Below are 21943 nucleotides of genomic sequence, written 5' to 3' on the forward strand. Positions count from 1 at the left end.
GGCCTAGACGCACAGTTCGGGACCCCCTACCCGAGATTCGCCGGTTTTGACACCGACAGGAGGTTTCCTAAGGCATGCTACATTCATGGACAAATGTTGGTAAGATCCAAGAAAAATTACTCCCTCCATTCAACAATGTAGTGCGCATAGTTTTTCTTAAAGTCAAACATCACAAAGTTTAACCAAGTTTATTGATAAAAATATCAACAACAATAATACTCGAGTAGAAAATAATACAATATGAAAGTACTTATTGTATTTTATGTAGTGATATGGATTTGGTATTACATACGTAGATACTTCATTTGGAAAGGGGGTGATGGAGAGAACGCTTGTGGTGGCCACTCTCTCGTTAACTGGGACATGGTTTGTCGACCCAAAGAGCTTGGTGGCCTCGATGTTCTTGACCTCGAGAAATTTGGGCGTGCTCTACGCCCACGTGGGCGTGGTTGAGCTAGCGTGCTCCAGATAGGCCTTGGGTGGGATCCTAGATTCCATGCAATGCGAAGGATTGGGACCTTTTAAGGATGACCACCACTATCATTATGGGAAATGGTTTAAAGGCCAGTTTTTGCCTTTTTGGTTTGATAGATGGCTGGGGGTTTGGCGCCAAGAGATATTGCACCATCGATTTTTTGATTGCAAGGCACAAGAATGGGCGTGTTATGAAGCAGTTGTTGAATGACGGCTGGATGTGTTTCTTAGGCACCATCGAGACCTCCCAAGAACAATGAGTTCGTTGACATATGGATTAAGCTCTAGGATGTTCACCTTGATCCTGCAATTGATGACTTCATTGTGTGGAATGCCTCCTCATCGGGATCGTACTTTGCTTCATCCCCGTACCAGCTCTAGTTTGTTGGAGACACTGTTCTGTTCATCGCTAGTAAAATTTGGAACTGCACGGTGGAGCCAAAATGCAAGTTTTCCATGTGGCTTCTTCTTCATTAGAAGGATCTCACTGCTGACTGGCTCGCCATTCATGACTGGCCTCATGATGAGATTTGCAAGCTTTGCCTCATTGGATGTGAGACGAACGGGCACCTGGCTCGTGAATGTTTTTTCTCTCGAGGCATGTGGGGAATTGTATCGGCATGGCTGTCCATCCCCCACGAGACAACTCATTCCTTTTACTCCCTGGAAGATTGGTGGAAAATGAACATTCTTGGTGGAGATGTACCTTCTCGCAAGCGATTCGGGCAAGTAGTCACCTATGTTCTGTGGAACGTCTCGAAGGAAAGGAATAGGCGGATCTTCAACAACACCTTCCTGAACGTGCTTGATCTTGCTTACCTCGTCAAGGAAGACCTTGAGTTTGTCCACGTGGATCATGTATTTATTCGTTTGTGTTCGTGTGTCTACAGATTGGATCCTTCTTATCTAAGATTCTCTTCAACGGCGGTGGTTGCTAATCTGGTGCGTTGGTCCTATAGGGCCTTAGCATGACAACTTCCCGACTGTCTACTACAACAAGTTTTGCCCGGCTCCAGTGAGGGAGGGGCGATGACGGGGGCGCGCCTTCGACTCGCTTCAGTGCTTGTAGTCGTCGCTAGGTGGTCTACAGATCTAGATATAATTTTTATTATTTCTGGTATTCATTGTACTATCAGGATTGACGATGAATAGATTGGAATTTTTATTTAAAAAAAGAGGACCTTGAGCTTGTCCGGTTGGCCTTTGTAGGAGAGATGTAATTCTGTGTGACAACATTTTTTTTCTTTTCCCTTCTTTCTGCTTTTTTCATGTAAGTAATTCTGACACCTTTTATTTCCCCTATCTTACTTAAATGGGCAGAGAGCCTGCCTTTCCCCTAAAAAAACGAATGAAGTAGCAGCACCATGTATGAAGCATCTATTCTATGCTTGTTTTAGAATAGAGTGTCACCTAGTTAGCTAGGATAGCATGAAGCTATCTAGCCCACCCGAGTTTAAGTCATAGAGTGACCCGTAATGCTTAGAGTTTCTTCTATAAAAATATGCCTTCAAGGGCTAGTTCTAGATAGCCTCGTTTTTTTTATTCTACACCTGCCCATGCTCTTTTGTATGTCAGCAGTTGAGTCTGTTGACCCAGTGATCATCCCAACTTCTCGAGACGGCACTGAGGCAGCGGCCACGATAGTGGTGGTGATGAACTTATTATTTCATTTCCATACTACGTACTACAATCGATTTATTTCTTCTTCTAGCAGCCACCTGTCGCCGTTGATCTTTATCACTGCTGCTACAAGATCCTACGTATAGGCGGCATACCGAGAGAGCGGCAGCTAGCTGAAACCAAAAGCAGTAAGTAATCCACGCATGCGCATACTTCTCGCGCTTACGGCCTATAGCTTGTGCCTGACGATCTCCTCCTTCATGGCCAGGCACAGGGCGCCCAGGTAGCCGCCGTCCTCCACCTTCACGCCCGGCATCGCCACCGCGCGGCTGCCCACGAACCCGTCCTCCCCGACGTGGACCCTGCCGAACTTCACCTTCCCGGCCTCGCCCTCGTACACGTGCCCGAACAGCAGCGCGTTGTGGCCCACGCTCGCGCCCCGCTCCAGGTGCACCATCTCCGGGTTCAGCAGCGCGCCCATCGAGTCCACGTACACCCCATCCGCCACGGCCACCGAGGAACCCATCGTCCGCATCCACGCCGCGAACAGCACCGACCCGCACGTCAGCTCCGCGAAGTACTCCGCCGTCGCCGTCCGTATGGCCTGCCAGACCGTGTCCAGGAACACCTGCGGCGCCCAGATGTGCACCGCGTCGCCCTCGCCCCTCACGCCGACCAGGACCCACTTTGCCGCGGCGCATGTCGCCATGGCGGCCAACCCCGACACCGCCCAGAAGACCGGCAGCAGCCAGTATAGCTGCGTGCCGGTGGCCCCGGCGACGGCAAGGAGGCCCCGGAATGGGAGGAAGATGACCAGGCCCAGGACGAAGTATGGCACCAGCGTTTGCAGCAGCGGCTGGCACAGCGTGGCCCAGAGCGCCTTGTACCATGTCCTAGCCAGGGTCACCTTGGTCTCGCTGGCATTGGCGGTGTCGGATCTTGTGTGCATGGCGGCGGCCACTGGGCACCCCGACAGGTTGATCTTGGTGTCGGACTGCTCCAGGAACGCCGCCCATGACGCGGGCAGTGGCTCGCCGTTCCGCAGGCGTTGGCATACCTCGTAAATCAGCGAGCGCCCGTGGTCGATGGACGCGCTCTGCTTGCAGGACGACGCCGGGATGACGTCCACCTCTTGGCACCGGAGGAAGGGGTTGAACTCGAGCTTCTCCGTCTCCTCTGCTGGGAGATTTTTGTCGATGCTTATCTCTCCGATGTCAATGTACGGGAACTCCTCCTCGTCCCATGGCCGCGTGCAGTCAAGGGCGACATCACAGGTGGCGTCGTCGGAGGGGACCTCCCTGAGTTGCAGTTGGAAGACGTAGCGCACCCCGTCTGGAACTTCCACCCTCCGACGGAAGTCGTCGGCGAGGAAGAGTAAAGGGCGTGTGTCACTCTCATCTCTTGGGATTGCACCGGTCTCCGGCGGCAAGATACCCCTTGGCACCACCTGACCGGACTCCTCCGGTATGTCTTGATCAACTGGACGAAGCTTGAATTTTGCATACATCTCCTTCCCTTCGTCGAACCGCAGCAACCGGCATATGTTGGAGTAGTAATGCAGCTCGGTGTACGAGTTGGTGTCCCGCAGGGAGCCCCAGACAGCATCCCGGACGTGTGGAGCACGCTTGACATGCTCTTCCCTCGCTGGCAGGCCACAAACCAGCCAAGTGGCGAAGTCGGCGATTGTGCGCGCATAAAATGCTTTGCCACTCTTCAAAGTAAGGTCCAGAAGAGGCACCTCGCCATCGTCGGAGAGAATGCGCACTGCTGCACCACGCGCGTCGAGCCTGGCATCATCATCTGCACTGAGGCTATTACTGTGTCGAACGATTACTGGAAAAGACTTGCCGGCGCCAAATATCTTGTGCTTGAGCAAAGATGGAATGTCCTCGTACATCTTCAGGACCCCCCGCCCGCTTACGCCAATGCGGTGGAAGTACCTTGACTTGACGTTCATGGTGGTGATTGCCAAGTTCGCCGAGAGGTTCCCGACGATCTTCTTGTACATTGGGTCCATCATTTCAATCCTCTCATCTTCTGCAAGCAAGGTGTTCTTCACCATGGTCAGAGATTGTGCCCCAACATAGATACCGCCTCGCTGGAGAAGAGAATGTTCTGGTGCCACAGAAAGTGCTCCAAGGATGACATTCCCTTGGAGGACTGAGCCAGGGAGGAGCAAGCTGCCACTACCAATGATGGTGTTCTCCTGGATCTTTATCTCCGCACCAGTAAACCCCTTACTGGAGTAGAACCCTGGAACAATGTGGCAGAAATCACCTAGATGGACCCCATCACCGATATTGATCAGTTCAGGATTCGCCACTGGATCAATGGACCGGATAGAGCAATGCCTGCCAATCTTTGCACCAAGAAGCCTCAAGTACATGCAGAATGCTTCAGTTCCAGATAACATCTTTGCAAATCTGAGGTGCACAGCGATGTTTATACGCCGCTGGATCAAGCTTGTCATGTGGTTTTGCTTGGTTCCCGGCCTTGTGGCGAGGGCTGTGTTGACCACACTTGTAAGAAGACTGAGGATGACACCGTAGCTCAAGTAGGCGAAGGCGATGGAGAGAGCAAATGTCAATGCGCTTGTGGGCGTCTCCCGCACAATCACAGGGTAAGCAGCGAGGGCAGCTGGTAACCAGTGGAACGCGCCCGCAATGCATGCAAAAGAGAAGTGCTGAGGTGAAGCCTCAGTGCCAGAGAAGTGAATGTACAACGTGTAGACGGTTGCACTTGATAGAGCACCTAGCACCGCAACCGCATAGATGCAAACCAGGTGTTCAAGAAGCATGTTTGCTTTCCCTGTTTCTTCCTGCACGAAATGGAGACAGTCACATAACAGCTCAATTACATGAACTTGTATTTGCCCACTAACGTATGCCTTTAGCTGTATCGCCTAGCTAAAACTTGCAGAGAAGCATTTCTGGACCTATGTCCAGTGGCTCTTACAGTCTATTCCACTTGATCATTTTGTTTAAAGAGATTTAAATATATATTGTCAGGTTTAAAAGATAAGTCCATAGAAAATGAGTATGGCTAGCACCGGGGAACAAGAAATAGATTGAATTTGTATGAATGGCTAAGCAAGAGCCATTGAATTATAAGTACTATATCATCCCCTTGGTGTATACCCTGTATTATTAGCAAAAGTCCCAAAATTGCATCCAACGGTCCCGACCATTGGTTCCGCTGCTCATAGGTTCAGTGAAACATTTATGTCCCTACTCATGTGTCAGCCACTAATTTGATATTACCTCTACCAAATAAACAATAGTACTTCCATTCGGATAATATCCTAGAAAGTGTAAAGTCAAACTTCACTAAATTTGACTATTAATTCATAAAATCCATTGAATTGGTCAAGTGAGCATATAATAAAACTTGATTATCATAAATAAATACTTCACAATTTCATAAATGTTCACTAACATATCCACATAAAAATTAGCGGCCAAAGCTTCATATTGAAGAGTCTACATCCATGTCCAAGATGTCATCTATTTACGAACGGAGGGAGTATAACTAAGGGTAGGCGACTTCATGATGGTATAATGTAGAGTAAGAACACCGGTGAAGCATGAGGAGCCAATTTGTCATCTAGTTACTAAGAATTTTAGCAATGTACGAAATACAGATATTCCAATTACCTTCATGTATGCAGAAGTTCTCTTGTTCTGATACACTGATTTCCCTGGCTCAGTTTTTTGCAGTGGTGGGACCATAGCACCATCATCCACAACGGTGCCCTTTTGAAGCACCGCATAAGGACCAATGGAGGCCTCACGACCGATTCTGACACGCCTAAAACTCAGCACTTCATTACGGACTTCATGCCCCTGGATGAGAACACCTTCTGCAATCACTGCACCATTTGCAACCACTAACAAGGATGGGTCAGTGATGTCTACTGTGTCAATAACAACAGATGACCCAATTCGAGCCCCTTGCATCTTGAACCAATAATTCAAGAAGATTGTTCCCTTTAGATGCACAGCTAGCATCTTTGCAGCAAACCCTTGAGCCTTGTTCAGTGCCCACCATTTAACAAAGTCAACTGACCATATCGAAACATCAGGGGTCAGACCATAATTTGGCTGAAGGAGTGACTTCCCCAAGATAGACAATGATAAGGAGGTGAGCAAGACATAACAAATCCAAGCAATAGGTGCCATGACCAACGAACCAAGATAGGTCATCACTGATGCTTCAACCAGACTGACCGGGTAGAGCACGCTCATGTATGCCAAACTTGCAAGGTATGCTGGAAGTAGCAACATGAAACACACATAGGTAAGGGCCAGGAGTTGGAGAATCCCAGTAGCAAGCACACTGAAATCTGCACTGACATCTACCAAACTCTCATCCTCAGTAGAGCAAGATACATCAGATGGCAAAAGTGGTTGTGACTTGGGCAACAACTTCTCCAAAAAGCTAGCAAGCTCAGAAATACAGCTTGCTGCAAAGATGTCAATCGCTCCAACAGGAGTACCAAGAAAATCTGAGAGCTTCTGTGCTGCTCGGACCACAGCAATTGAATCAAAACCATATGAAGGTAGGCTGCCTGTTGGAGAAATTTTATCCTTTGGAATACCTGATTGATCTGATACTATCTGTGTCAGAAACTCAATGATCTCCCTCGAGCTTTTCCCCTGGCTGTTGGGATGATGTGTCAACTTTGGTTGTGACTTACTCAACAAATTCTCCAAGAAGCTAGCAAGCTCAGAAATGCAGCTTGCAGCAAAGATATCAATGGCTCCAACAGGAATACCGAGAAAATCTGAGAGCTTCTGAGCTGCTCGAACCACTGCAATCGAATCAAAGCCATAAGAAGGTAGGCTTCCTGTTGGAGAAATTTTGTCCTTTGGAATACCTGATTGATCTGATACTAACTGTGTCAGAAACTCAGTTATCTGCTTGGAGTTTTTCACTTTGCTTTCTGACTGGGGATGGATGGTGGGATCAACAGTCTGCTTCAAGAATGACCTCCTTCTCTCCATGCCGGTTCCTGTTGTGAGAGACCGGAATAGACTCCTCCTAGATGGACGATTACCATTAGCCAAACTAAGACTGTTGTCAACAAACTGCTTCATGCATTCAAATCTCCGTATCTTCCCAGATGTTGTCTTGGATATGGTTCTAGGCTTGATAAGCTTGACCGATGCAACAGTTACACCATGCTCCTCCGCCACACGTGTTTTGATGTTGTCAATGATTTCTTCAGAGATTGTCTTACCCTCCCTAACCTCTGCAATCACGACAAGTCCAACCTGATCAGAAGAATCAGGAATTGAGATGCCTTTCTGAGTCAGAACTTCCTCTGAGACACCAACAACAGCACAACATCCTGGTCGGAGGACATCGGAAGAATTTTCCACCGTCTTCTCTACATCTGCAGAATAAATATTTCTGCCAGCAACAATGATTAGATCTTTGATCCTTCCAGTAATAAAAAGTTTGCTGTCAATGATCCGCCCTAAATCACCGGTTCTTGTGAACTTCTTGTTGGGGTGGTTCTTGAGCTGATTGCAGAAAGTTTTCTGGCTCATTTCCTGGTTGCCCCAATAACCAACTCCAGAACTAGGACTGCTGATCCATATCTCACCCTCAGTACCATCTTGATGCTCAGTCAAAGAGTCTGCGTCAACAATTCTGATGTCAATATCTGGATCATCTTGCTCAATATACCCACAACAAATTCTTCCTTGCATATCTATGAAGACCGGCTTACATTCACCAAAGGCACAACAAACATAGACACAGTTCTCAGCCAGCCCATATCCAGGTGCAAGAACGCCTTCAGAAAGGCCCAAAGGTTGAGTCAACTCTATGAACCTTCTGACAGTTTTTTGCCTTACTGGTTCTGCTGCAATCATGAGGAAGATCATTGAAGAGAGGTCATATACTTTGCTCTTCTCGGCTTCAAGCCTTCTTATCACGAGTTCAAATGCAAAGTTTGGACCTGCACTATGGGTTCCATGGTAGTCACTGATTGTTTGCAGCCACAGGAGGGGGTTCCTGATGAATGTCATCGGCGAGAATAGAATGGAAGTTCCTCCACTTACAAGAGCAGTGAAAATACCCCCTATTAGTCCCATGTCATGGTACTGTGGAAGCCAACTGATAAGGACGGTTTTTGAGGTACTTTGATACCGCTTCTTCATCATCTTCACATTGTGGATTAGTCCTCCATGTGTTATCATCACCCCCTTGGCATCGCCAGTGGAACCCGAAGTGAACTGCAGAAAGCACAAGTCACTTGGCTGGGGCTTGGTCATCATAGATAAAGCATTGTCTGAGTTGAAGGTGTCTGGACTTCGCCGGTAGTTCTTGATCCATGACTCGGTGTGAATCCACGGGAGGTCAGGCCACTGCGCAGAGCATTTCTGATTCTTTGCTAGAGTGACAATGTTCTTGACATAACCTGCACGTACGGCAGCATGGTACGAAGAAGTTGACAGAATTGCCACAGCGCTGCACACTTTAGAGACGTTCTCAACTTTGAGAAGTGCTTGCCCACCCATTTGCATTGGATCAGGGGGAATAACTGGGACTGGTATAACTCCTGCTCTAATGCACCCAAAGAATGCATCAATAAACTCCAGACCTGGGAGGTGAATAAGGATAACTCTGTCACCAGGCTTGATAATAGGCTTCATGCTTGTCAATAGTTTGTGTGCAATGTGAGATGCATTCTCATGAAGTTCCTGGTAGGTTCTTCGGTTCATGATTTTTCCTTCTTCATTGATCCAAGTATAGATGACATTTTCCTTGGTGACCCTGTGAGTTCCCCAATATTGCAAGTATCCATCCAGGGATGGAAGGTCGGGAAATTCAACACCTTCAAGCTCACCAAGATCTCTAGGAGGTGAAGGGTTGCTGTTGCGGGACAGAGAAAATAGTCTCTGTGTAAACAAGAATTGAAAAGCATAAGCACGATTCGTCTCATATATGCAATTCTTCTCATATATATCATGACAATATTTTCTAACTCACCTTGACATAAGGAGTTACGGTTTGCTCAACATCGATGGCAAAGTGTTTACAAACAGCCGCAATGGAGTATGAAGCATTTCTTTCGGTAAGCTCAAATGCTAGCAGACCTCCGACATAGTAAGTGTTCTGAAAGCCTTGCAACTCAGATTCAAGCCTCCCATAGAATCCATCTTTCATGTCTGCAATAGAATAAATTATCACAGTCGGAATATGGAAAAGGTAAATAGAAGACTTGGCCATCGGTGACATTGCTATTATGCTATACCTTCACTGTTAACATGAGGGAAATACTTGAATCGACGCTGCAAAAGCACATTCTGAGCAGTGCCTCCCATAGAACTCACGATGTCCGTCACACATTTAGCCACATATGAACCGTTGATGTCTGCTGAATTCCCATAAGACCAGAACAAGAAAATGTCCGTGCCATCAAAGAACTTTTGCATTGCCACTGGATGCCCTATTGTTGCTGGATCCTCCATGAATTCTCCAAAGTAGTAAAATCCCTTTGGCATGTGCTCAAATCCATTGATCTTAACAACAGTAGTATAGTAGTCCACTGTCTGTACCTTACTGAATAGTTCTCTCTCGAGATCATTCAGTTCCACCACTTCACTTTCTCCATCTGAACAAAAGAGCATACAAACTAATCAGACAGCTGAAACGCAGACTTCAAACAAAGTTGAAAATAAATCACGCTTACCAGTGAGACTAGAAGATCGATATGTATTGCCATTTTTAAAAGCAAGAGCACCTGAGAATATAATTTTGTCAAACTCCATAACTTGTTTGTCACCATTGTCCTTCTTAATGGTTACACTTGCACCATCGCTGCTGCGCCTGACTCTCAAAACCTCCGTGCCACAAAGAACTTCAAATGGTAATGACTGACTAAGTTTCTCCCACATGTTCATGTAGCCATGCTTGAAACGTCGGATTTTGCCAGCCATAGAGGTTCTAGTGAATTCTTGAATGAAAGCATAGGGCATGTCTTGAACAAAACCATAGCCAGAAGCCGTGTATCCATATGCTACAGATTTCGGAACTGAATTTATCCCATGCTGCCTCAAAAACTGAGGAGTTGGGTCAGAAGCCAATCCACTGAGAGCATGGATGCCCACTCGGCCTGAATTATTTGCTTCATCCTATAAGAATTACCAAAAGGCATACATGTAAACAATAGAGTGGGTGTCATAAAGGTAAAACTAGACCCACATATTCATAACTTCTTAACTGAACTTAATCTATAACTTCATACTTAGTTATTTGTAATCACACTTTACACAAAGAGCTGACCTGTAGTTTTAGCGTCAGAGATACCATGGATACATAGTCCTCAGCTACTTCAAGATCTCGAATATTTCCAGTTTGGCTGTCGATCAGAGCAAGCTTGTGTGAATCCATCTCCTCGAATTCAGCTCCTACCTCTTTTGCCAGGTGAGTTATAGCAGGCGCACTGTTTGCTGCTATAACTTGTCCTCCCAAGTCATATGTTCTTCCTGAATACAGTTGTCACTGATAACTACAACAGTGCAGAAAATGGTAACTAAATAGGAGTGCAGTCAGTAAGTAACTTACCTTCTATATCAATGGACTCGCACATCCCAGAAACAGTCTTGCATTTCTCAAACACGGTTACATTGCAGTACCCAAGTTTAGCTAGTGCGTAGGCTGCTGATAAGCCACTTGGCCCTGCTCCCACTATGCCAATTCTAGTGTCTATTGGCAAACTTGGATGCAACTTAGAGAATTTATCATCTATTGATTTCTTTGGGTCCATTTTCGAACAGCTGTGGCCCTTGACAAATCAACCTGTCAAATTTGTATAAATAGTCGTGACATTAACATCTTGAACATTATTTTTTTATATAAAAGCATATGTACAGATAGGCAAAATATCTTGTGGGCATGCTGACTTGCATTCCCTTTAACAAATTAACACTTGAACATATAACTTCAGGTATGTCAGCCTCCATCTTAGTTAACATAGCAACTAGTCCACAGAAAATTGTAAAGTTGCTTCCTCATCTGAAATGTCAATCATATACATTGCGAGGAATGTATATAGCTATTTTAAATACTGGCTGAAATGCATATACCTATTTAAAATACTAGCTTGATGACCATCAAGGAATGACTAATTAATGATTATCAAGTGGTTGTAACCTCAATTCATATGGCATGGTGATTAGGAAACATGATTTTTTTTTTTACTGGAGCATATAAGAAAACTTCGAAATGGCCATAAGAACCAGAAAAATAATACTACTGTAATAACATAGAAGCTGTCTAAAAATAGGTTTGCTCACTAGGACAAGATAGGAATATGATAACATATGTTCACTCTCCGAAAATCAGTTTGATAAGCATGTGTATACAATATGCGCGACAATACAAAATAAACAAAATCATGACGATATTCCTGCTGAAGATTTTACTCGTCTTCGTCGGAAAACTCCGGCCAGAACCTAACAGTACTTGATCCGACAATCTTAAATTCTCAAATAACCTAACAGTACTTGATCCGACAACCTTAAATTCTCAATAAACCAAATCATGATGTTCATTGGCAGAGTTTCAACCACTGATGATGATGCTATTCTTCATGAATGTTTTACTCATCTTCGACAGAAAACTCTGGCCAGAACCTAACTGTACTGGATCCAAGAACCTTAAATTTCTCAAGAAATCAAAGAAAAAATGGCTTGGTTCTTACGTAACTGGAATCGGAGGCATAGGTAGCAGCGAAGTAAATGCACTGATCAAATGCAAAAAGATAGGCAACAATAAGGAAGAAGGGAGGAGCAGAGGAAGGTGCAGCATACATGTCAGGCACGCAGCACTTGCACACTGCATTACCATGGCATTGCATCGACGAACTAAACAACCCTGAATCCTCCTCCATAAACCCAAATAAGTAAAAAAAGAAAAACCACCTCACAAAGACATGCTTATTTACTGAAGAAATGTAAATGAGGAATGGTACTCACTGCCTCGGATCACATGTCCAGGCCCAGAACACAACCAACTACGCAGGCAGGCACAGGCTAGCACGATGCGGAGGCAAATATGACTGGCAGGAATGGAGCAGGCAGAGACAGGGTCGTCGTTCAAGGTGGAGGGGGGGGGGGGGGGGGGGGGGGGAGTTACCTCTCTGGTGGTCGGGCGGGCGTCCGGGGTGCAGGAACCGGCGGCGTGGCGCCAAATGGCAGCTCCTCTCGCAGGCACGGGCTCCCTCCGGGTGGGGGTGTGCCATTGGCGCCGTGACGCCTTAAATACTGCCCAGATTCCGCGCCGCGGCCAAGGGCGTGGCGACAAACCGGAGGGCGGAAGCGCTGGGTCTCGGCGACGGCGACCCCGCGGAGGGAGGGACGGGGGTTTGGTTGGTGTTTTGTTACCGCCGCCTAGGAAATGGGCGCGCATATTCTTCTCCGTATCCGTATGCCCCGGAAATTACCGGCGCGGTGACGCGGGGGCGGGGTTGGTGTCTCCGCCGGCGGGCGCAGCCCGCCCGTAGGTTTTCGAGGAGGACAGGGAAGGGGCACGGTAAAAAAAAAGGTTCTCGTTCTGATCCTCAACCGGGCAAGGGAAAAGAGACATCTCTTGTACGTACACGGTAATTTTGACACCACGCAAAATTTTGACGCCGTCCACATTTTGTAGTGCCGACCCTACGTAGGAGTACTATACACAACCAGTCCAGCACGCCAACTCGGTCGCCAAGTCGGAGCCGGCGTGCCACGTCAGATGCAACCACGTGGCAAGCTTCTGCTTCGCCAAGGCCAGTGGGGCCCAGTGTCCGGGACTGCATGTGCGTCGGCCACGACGTCGTCAACCATGCAGTAGCACTACTCTTTTTTTTACGATGACTAGAAGAACGTCCGTGCGTTGCAACGGGTAACATTTCCGTAACTTTAAGAGTTTAATATTAATCATGTTAATATTACATTTAATATTCTCATACATATCAAGTGACATTGGCGACCTTTTTACCATCAAATCCTCACACACACTCTCTTTCCGTCCCTCTTCTTCACTGTCTCTCTCCCTCTCCCCCCCCCCTCTCTCTCTCTAACACACGCACATATCCATCTTATTGGGTATGAGACCATAATCCATCTATCTCACACACACACGCTAGTGCATAACAATATGGATTTGGTGTATTATATTTGCCACCACAACTAAGGGAATTAATTTCATGTAAATTGGCCAGTCACAGCTCCGTGACAAACAATGCATCTAAATTCTCAGCGTTATTTTTATGTAATATGCTCTCTCTCTCTCTCTCTGATATTATAGGACCAAAAACTTTTACCAATTACCATACTGTAGAACACCACACTCCTCACTGCATCGATGGGTGGTGGGTGGTGTCTCTCCTCTACCGCCGTGGACCTGTGCTGGCTTGAGTCCATGTCCGCCGTTGGCCGCTGCTCGCATTCGTCCCACCCATCGCCCAAGCCAGCGTTAGGAGCAAACTCAATAGCCTTGCCCACCGTCATGGCTCCATTCCACGAGATCGAATCAAGCATCATAGAGTTCGGGGAGGAGTAGCATTTCCACCGTCAGCTCCTCGCTGATGTATCAGCGTAGAGTGCGGGGAGGACACGGAACGTAAATACCTGGGGTTTAGCGCTGGTGGCGGGAACGACCGACACGGCCTCCTTGCGCCGCTCCTCGCTGCCCGTCCTGCTTTGGGATCCTAGCGCCCTGCCCTAGGGTTCCGCGCTGGCGGCGGCGGCGGCGGCGTTTCCCTCAAGAAAAAAAGCGCGTCTCATGTCCGGCTTGTGCAGGAATCCATCACCAAGTAGGATCAGTAGTTCCGTCCCGAATCGGTTATGTTGCAAGTCCTAGCTATAGCTATATACTAGAGAATACCCCGCGCGTTGCTGCGGGAATCAATTGCAGTATATTTTAGTGATTTGATTGTTGATGCTTCCATAGTTGAATCAATAATGTATGAACCAAAGCTAAAAAATATTATATATTGTATCTGATTATTGTGTAGTCAGAAAATATTTCGAATGTGGCATAAGGTAATGAAAAACTTTTTTTCTTGCATGTTTGGACCTTTGATGAGATGACATGTGTGGTGAGGTGAAAGGTGTGCATGAGATCAACTAATAATGAAAAAACTTTTTCCCATGCAAGTAGTGGTGGGTCTTTGATGAGGTGACATGTGTGCATGTTGAGATAAATAGGATAGTGGGGATCAACTTCTTATGTATATAGGATACGTATTACCCTGCACCCCTATAAACAGTACACCCAGAGACCAATAGAAAGATCAGCGGGCACGAGGCATGCCCGTGTGTATCAATTGCTTGCGCGTATCCGTGTTGCTTCTGGTAGATCGATACTACATCACCCGTGGTTAGCCAGCTACGTCCAATCTATTCGAGTGTTTTCGTCTGCGTACGTGTTTTTCTGGTATATACTTCAGAATTCAGTCAGTCGGGGGCGGGATGTCTAAGCAAAGAAGGCAGGGCGAGGAGGATGAGCCCAACTACTACCACGACCGCAGCGGCAACAAGGAGAAGAGCCTCTATCTGGTTCTAGACGACTGGCACAAGGGCTTCACCATCCGCAAGATCGATGCCGACAGTCCCGACCTCAGCGCCCCCCTGTCCTCCGGCTAGTGTCACCTGAGCGTGGCCGTGCCATGTAGTTCGCAGCACTGGGCGGCAACATCATCGCCACGAGCAACATACACGCCGGAACCCTCTTCTACGACACTGACACCGCCGGACTGCCCGTCGGCCCTCCCGTTCGAGACGCACTGCTTTGTGGCTCCAACACCTTCCTGACCTCCGGCGCCGGCGACGCCTGTACGCGTTCGCCTTCCACTTCATGGAGCGGCCTGTGTCCTTTGAGGCGATGGCGAAGCCACCGACGACGGAAGACGACGCCCTGCTGCCCACCTATTGGTCCTGGAAAAGCATGCCGACGCCCTTCACCAAGGACGAGATGATCTTCTCCTACGCGCTGCACCCGGACGGGCGCACCATATTCGTGTCCTCGTGGAGCAGGGCGGTCTGCGGCACGTACTCCGTCGACACCAGGAGCTGCAAGTGGAGGCGCCATGGGGAGTGGATGCTGCCTTTCAGAGGCCGAGGCTACTTCGCCGCCGAGCTAGACGCATGGGTCGGGCTGCACGAGGACGGCTACGTCTGCCCCTGCCAGGTTGCCTCCCGCAGCGACGGCACCATGCAGCAGCCGGAGTGGAAGATGGCCGACGAGCGTAGGATGTGGATCCCGTGGCATCAGCTAGAGTTTCGCCTGCGTCGGATGTGATGGCGCGGGTGGAGTACCGAGGAGTCGCCGGCGTCGGCCAGGGCCTGGGGCACAGAGGAGTCCTCCTAGTCAAGGAGATCGGAGAGAAGAAGATGATGGCGGCGCGAGGACACATGAGGGTAGACGTCGAGAGGATCGGCCGTCCAGGATCGTGAGGAGGGCAGCGGTGGGAGGATCGACTTAATGGTACCGTGTACAAAAATCCCATCAAAATAAGTAAAATATACCAGCAATGCCTGATTGATTCTGATTTAATTTTTATAGGCATTTTCGGATTTGTAGGGCATGTGCCCACGATACTCGCACGCTGTACCTTTTTTGACGTGTATGATTCATGATAAGAAATGAAAATCACATCAATGTAAGGAAATATCCCATCAATGCTTGATTGATTGTGATTAATTCTTTTATATGGTAATTAATTCGATGGGTTTATTTGGGCGGTGAAGCGAAAAGGTATGTGGGAGGGGAGACGAAAAATAACCGGTCAGAAAAAAATGAATTAATTGTTGCCTTGTATGTTTGGTTTTGATATTTGAAGATTGATTACCATCCGTTAGTTGGGTTACCAAAGAAGAAATCAATCACCATATGTGAATTCATTGTGTTACCAAATAAACGTTGGGTTTGTCCGACCAGTGGGAGGGGGGCGAATAAAAAACCGACGAAAAAAAACCGACAAAATTGGGAGGTGGGAGCAGGTACCAAATAAAACCATGGTAGGTGGGACGAAAATAAACCGTACGAGGCTACCAACTGCTTCATTAGGAGTAGAGATTGGTTGGTTCGATTTTTTTTTGCGTGGAGGGAACTACCTGGAAGGTGGGAGGGAGTACGAAAATAAACCGTCTCGGCTGAGCGGGAGGTGGGAGCAAGTACCAAAGAAGTACCAAAAAAGACTGGGTGAGGTGGGATGAAAATAAAAACCGGAACGCGACCTACCAACTGAGACATTAGGAGTAGAGATTCTGATTTAATTTTTATAGGCATTTTCGGATTTATAGGGCATGTGCCCATGATACTCGCACGCTGTACATTTTTTTGACGTGTATGATTCATGATAAGAAATGAAAATCACATCAATGTAAGGAAATATCCCATCAATGCTTGATTGATTGTGATTAATTCTTTTATATGGTAACTAATCCGATGGGTTTATGTGGACGGTGAAGCGAAAAGGTATGTGGGAGGGGAGACGAAAAATAACCGGTCAGAAAAAAATGAATTAATTGTTGCCTTGTATGTTTGGTTTTGATATTTGAAGATTGATTACCATCCGTTAGTTGGGTTACCAAAGAAGAAATCAATCACCATATGTGAATTCATTGTGTTACCAAATAAACGTTGGGTTTGTCCGACCAGTGGGAGGGGGGCGAATAAAAAACCGACGAAAAAACCCGACAAAATTGGGAGGTGGGAGCAGGTACCAAATAAAACCATGGTAGGTGGGACGAAAATAAACCGTACGAGGCTACCAACTGCTTCATTAGGAGTAGAGATCGGTTGGTTCGATTTTTTTTGCGTGGAGGGAACTACCTGGAAGGTGGGAGGGAGTACGAAAATAAACCGTCTCGGCTGAGCGGGAGGTGGGAGCAAGTACCAAAGAAGTACCAAAAAAGACCGGGTGAGGTGGGACGAAAATAAAACCCGGAACGCGACCTACCAACTGAGACATTAGAAGTAGAGATGATGATGATTAGGATGCAGTGGTGCTTACTATTCTTCTCGCGCGGGGCGATCACGTACCGGTAACTAAAATGCACGGTCACGGAGCTTAGGGCATGTACACTGATTGATAAGATAGTTTTATCTTAAGTTTTATATGTAATTTAGAGATGACAAAAAAATATCTATAATAGAACATCTCTTAGCCTTTATCTTCAATAACTAGTCATTCCTAAAAACGTGGTGAGATATGTTGTGTTAAGAGATCATTTCTTGTCTTACGAATTCTCTTTCCTCCACCTCATCATTTATTCTATATAACACTTCTAATATAGCATCATTGTATATACCTTTATTCACGTAGAACTGCCAGTTCCAACAGGTAAAACGCAACTTGAGTTTAATCCAACCCGGACTGGTGCTTTCAAGTAGTAGAGCATAGAAACTTCATGTCGGACACAAGGCAGACATGCAGCCGGCACATTTGGAGAAATGGTGCAATTTTTTGACTGTCTGATACTAGTAATATATATAGGCCTTATTTTCCCCTAAAAAAATAGGCATTATTTTCTTGACACACCGTGGCCTTCTCAAGTTGTCATGTGCTAAAAAGAACTGTATTATATCAACTAAAAAAGGAACTGTATATCAGATCGACGTTGCTTCAGTTGATATAGAAGTATTCTTATTTTAGATTATTTTTTTGGAGGGGTTCTTATTTTAGATGAAACAAGGCAAAATGAGATGGACCGTTATGTTAGTTATAGTGTCACCCGCCAAGGGGCAGAATTATATAACTCAAATCAACCACAAATAGTCTTCGCGGAATAAAATAGGGTTCTTGCGTTCATCTCAGCATTTGCCATAAAATACAACAAGTAATATATTAGGGGGAAAACAATAAGTAATATGCACTTTTTCTTTGCGGGATATGATATGAACGTTACTAACAAAGAAAATTACATTACACTACAAAACGGTTAACAGTGCACTAAATAGCTGTTGACGTAAAATCAGGCGTAGCACATGACATGTTAAAACCAAAGAAACAGAACGGCAAAAAATATATTATACAGTATGTATTACATACCCCCATACGCATACATGACACGTTTTGTATGTTGCATTTTTTTTCATGAAATCACTTAGAGACAAATTGATGCTTGACAGTAACGAAGATTGAACGGAGAGGATCTCAACTCCTAGAACTTCAAATATAATAACAAGGTAAGATAGGTCGATGACCTCGGTGATTTCCTCATTCTTTAACTGTGTGGGAATGATGACATGTAACGTGGAGTCATGCTTTAGTGCATTCGTACATGCTATTGGTTCCTTAATGTCCTTGTGATTCTCAATAAGTATTGTGTTAAGAAAAGTGTTTCTCAATAAATATTTTACTACATACTCCCTTCGTTCCTAAATATAAGTCTTTGAAGAGATTCCAGTATGGACCACACACGGAGTAAAATAAATAAATCTATACTCTAAAATGTATCCATATGCATCTGTATATGGTCCATAGAAAAATCGCTACATAGACTTATATTTAGGAACGGAGGGAGTACAAGGCTGTTAGTCCAAGAATATTTTAGTAACTTATTTGTGTTAATAAGTTTTATTTTGAGATTTATGATCCAGGAATCTCGAAATAAAACCTGCCAACACAAATACTACAAAAAAATTCCTTTAATGGCTATATGACAACATAATAAATGACATTATTGTACTTTTAGCTTAGATCGGTGGATAATATAATTCTGGTCCTACCAAGACCCATGTAAATCCATAATGTGATTAAACCTACTAGGAGATCACAGAGAGAGTTGTTTCAGGTCGTGGCGGCTGGTTCCATGATGGTTGGAGTTTGTAACGCCTGATCTCATTATTTTGAACCGTGTTTGAATTCCGTCTTGTGCGATTAGATGTCAACCAACTGTTTTTTTCCTAGAGAGAATTGATCGTCTCCCATCTGTAAAGAGAGTGATTCGACTTTCTTACTAGTCCACATGGTTGTCGTTTCTTCTTTGATTTATTGGTGAACCAAAAGCTTGTTCTCAAAATTGCCTTTGGGCGATGAGAGGAACATGAGACAACAAAACAAAGGACCGGAGGTCTCTAGAAGAAGAACAAATGAGGTAAAAGAAGAAGAAAAATGTGTGTAAATCGATCTAGGGTACCCTAAGAAAATTCAAAGGAAAGATTCATTAATGTTTCCATCAACGATTTGTCGGATATGTATAGGCGACTATTGGAATTTGATCTAAATACTCTCTTCATATCAAATGGTCTAAAACTATCGTTTATAATTAAAGAGGTATGTTTAAACTCCACCCTTGTTTTGTGTCGAAAGTTGTAAATTTTAAAAAATGTGCTTATTTTGGTTGGGAATCCGGCAAAGATATTTCTTCCATTGCTGAAAAAGAATAAATCTTATTAACATTATTTTTAAGATAGGAGACAAACTTTGCAGTCAAAAGGAATAGAGACCTCATGAACAAGATCAACACACTATAGCTAGACAAGTGCCTTGTCCAAACTGAAACCTCTTGGGCAGAAGGATCCAAATCACGGCTACGAACGTGGCATATTCGAGCATGAAGTAGAGCATATCTGATCGAACTGCGTGTGTTGCTGAAAGTGAGATTTGTAAATTAGCGAGGAGGGGATGCAATTAGCAGTTGGAAGCGAGGCAAGGGGCGAGATGCAGGGGGACAAAACTTTTGATCGACGCGGCAGCGAGGAGATATGCTCCCAATATGCGCTCAGGTGCCCCAGGATTTGGCCACTGGGATTACTCTGCCTGGACAGGGACCGTTCGTGTGACACACGGTCTAGACAATGCGCCCTTTGTTGCGGCTCGGCGTACAATATTTGATCGACGATGTATCCAAGGGAATTGGGATGACGCTGCTGTAGGAGCTGTATCATTTATCCAGAGAGTTGGCAACTTTGAGGACTTGTTTTTTTTTCAATTATTTTTTGAAATGCAGGAGGAGGTACGCAGATTTGGCTTCATCATCCATGGCATTGTTTGGAGCCACTTGATTCTTTTAAATCTTATATTATATTAAATCCACTTGATTTTTCCTGGTAGGTTGACGCGAGCTTTTAAATCTTATATTATATTAAATCTTTTAAACAAACGCGAGCTTCCCAAAAAACATACCACCCTTTACTCCATGTAGGTTTGCAAAGTGTACGGTTCTGATGGTCTGCACTCCCATATAGTTGTGCATGTGGTCACCGAAATGAGAAAATCGGAAATAACACAACCAGAAAACAATGGTGGTGGCGTGCGTGCGCGAAGAGGTAGAAGGCAAATGTGACCTGATGGGTTGCGGCTAAGGTCGCCAAACTCCTCTATATAGTCCCTCATAACCCACATATGAGTCGGTAATCACATACCATCCTAAAAAGTTAGGAACGACTATTTTTAAGTTTTAACACATTTATCAAATAATCATAATTAATAAAAAAACTCATTCCTCGATATGAAAGGAATGCGCGTACATCACTCCTCTTCTCAAATTCTAAGGAGTAATAACAGAAACATATAAGCTGTCTCGACTCCTCTTCACTCTCCACGTCAGACTAATTTCTCACCGAGTTACAAAACTAGTTTTGTTAGAACCATGGCGGAACACTAGTGAGTCTGAGAGTTTATAAAGAATGAAATGGTTATTAAGCACAAGGCCCATACCTTCAACATAGGTTAGTCGTATACCACCATAGAGCAACTCTAGCAAAATAATCAAAATCTCAACTTTCGTATTATCTAACCCATATAATTTATAAAGACTGAAACGTGTGACATTTATAAAGACTGAAACATGTGACATCAAACTCAAAATCATTATAAGCCAGCCTCCAAAATTTTCTAACATGTGAGCAGCTTGTCATTTGCTGACTCTTCTTCCTCAAATCCACACCCACACCTGGTTCATCCACATGTAGACGCCTTTCATACCTACCACATTTTGTCGTCCTTTGCTCTATCCTCGCCGCGCATGGTCTGAGCTCCTCTCTCGTGGCTCTTGCCACCTAATTAAAGAGGCCCCAAGTGCCAATGCCTCCTCCTTCTCTTGCATGGGGCATATGTAGCTCTACTCTGCAGTGGCCCGTGCCAAGTATCCGATCAACACAACCGAGCACATCGCAGGGTGGGGGGAAGGGGGATGCTCTTGGAGGCCGCCGGAAAGTACTCCTCCTTTCCTCTTACTGTGCCATTGTAGCCAGTGGGCATATCATGCAACCGTGCATGCGAAGGAGGCGGTGTGGCATCGTCTTCCTCGTGCCTGGGGGAGCCATAGGTCGGGGATCTCTACGAATCAACCATTGTACCACCTGAAAGATCTTTAGGGTGCCATCGAGCCGAGTACTTGCAGCCTCCCTTAGATGGAATGTCGATGCCGCGCACTGAGACGCGGATGCTGTCGGTCAACCCTCTATGATGGTGTGAGCTCCCTCTATGACGCGATGGTGTGAGTTAAACGGGCAGCACAACATCGTGTATGGAACTCCCTCCAAAATCCTTATCCATATTTGTAAATATTGAGGCTAGGGAGGCAAATATGGCGTGCGCTTCAAAATTTAGCGATAGTGGCTGCTATGGTCATTCTTTGGACTACATTTTTACCCCTAGCCTCCATATTCTTGGCAATTATTATGGGGTGAGGGGGTATATGGCTATTCCATTGATTTTCTCTTAGTTAGCCTAGTTTGAAGCGATGCAAATGCTATATGCCGGTGCTCACGTGCGCCCCTACATGGGTCGCGCCCAATATTGGGGAGCCTAGTGATTTTTGTCTTTTCCGGTATTTATATCCGACTTTCGTTTGATCTCTTGGTTCTCTTTATTTATCTTGGTTTCTTTTCTGGATTTCTA

At 45.6% G+C, this 21943-nt stretch overlaps 1 protein-coding gene and 1 pseudogene across 1 annotated transcript; one reads left to right on the forward strand and one right to left on the reverse strand.

The window, feature by feature from the left end:
• Positions 1-2118: 2118 nt before the first annotated feature.
• On the reverse strand, positions 2119-12652 carry LOC125538701. Its single transcript, XM_048701974.1, has 8 exons — positions 12244-12652; positions 10672-10905; positions 10390-10592; positions 9797-10238; positions 9359-9718; positions 9094-9272; positions 5748-9002; positions 2119-4912 (listed from the first exon to the last, which is right to left on the reverse strand). Exons 2-8 carry the CDS (start codon positions 10871-10873, stop codon positions 2324-2326), a joined length of 7230 nt encoding a protein of 2409 aa, XP_048557931.1. The 5' UTR covers positions 10874-10905; positions 12244-12652; the 3' UTR covers positions 2119-2323.
• A 1683-nt stretch (positions 12653-14335) lies between these two features.
• On the forward strand, positions 14336-15563 carry LOC125533628 (annotated as a pseudogene).
• Positions 15564-21943: the final 6380 nt, after the last annotated feature.

Source organism: Triticum urartu, chromosome 2, assembly GCF_003073215.2.
Source record: "Triticum urartu cultivar G1812 chromosome 2, Tu2.1, whole genome shotgun sequence".
NCBI classification, from domain to species: domain Eukaryota; kingdom Viridiplantae; phylum Streptophyta; class Magnoliopsida; order Poales; family Poaceae; genus Triticum; species Triticum urartu.

Coding starts and splice junctions, on each gene's coding strand:
- LOC125538701 (XM_048701974.1), bottom strand. CDS start 10,873: ATGGACCCAAAGAAATCAATAGATGATAAATTCTCTAAGTTGCATCCA. Junction 10,593..10,671: donor CGAGTCCATTGATATAGAAG/GTAAGTTACTTA, acceptor AACTGTATTCAG/GAAGAACATATGACTTGGGA. Junction 9,003..9,093: donor CCGTAACTCCTTATGTCAAG/GTGAGTTAGAAA, acceptor TTGTTTACACAG/AGACTATTTTCTCTGTCCCG.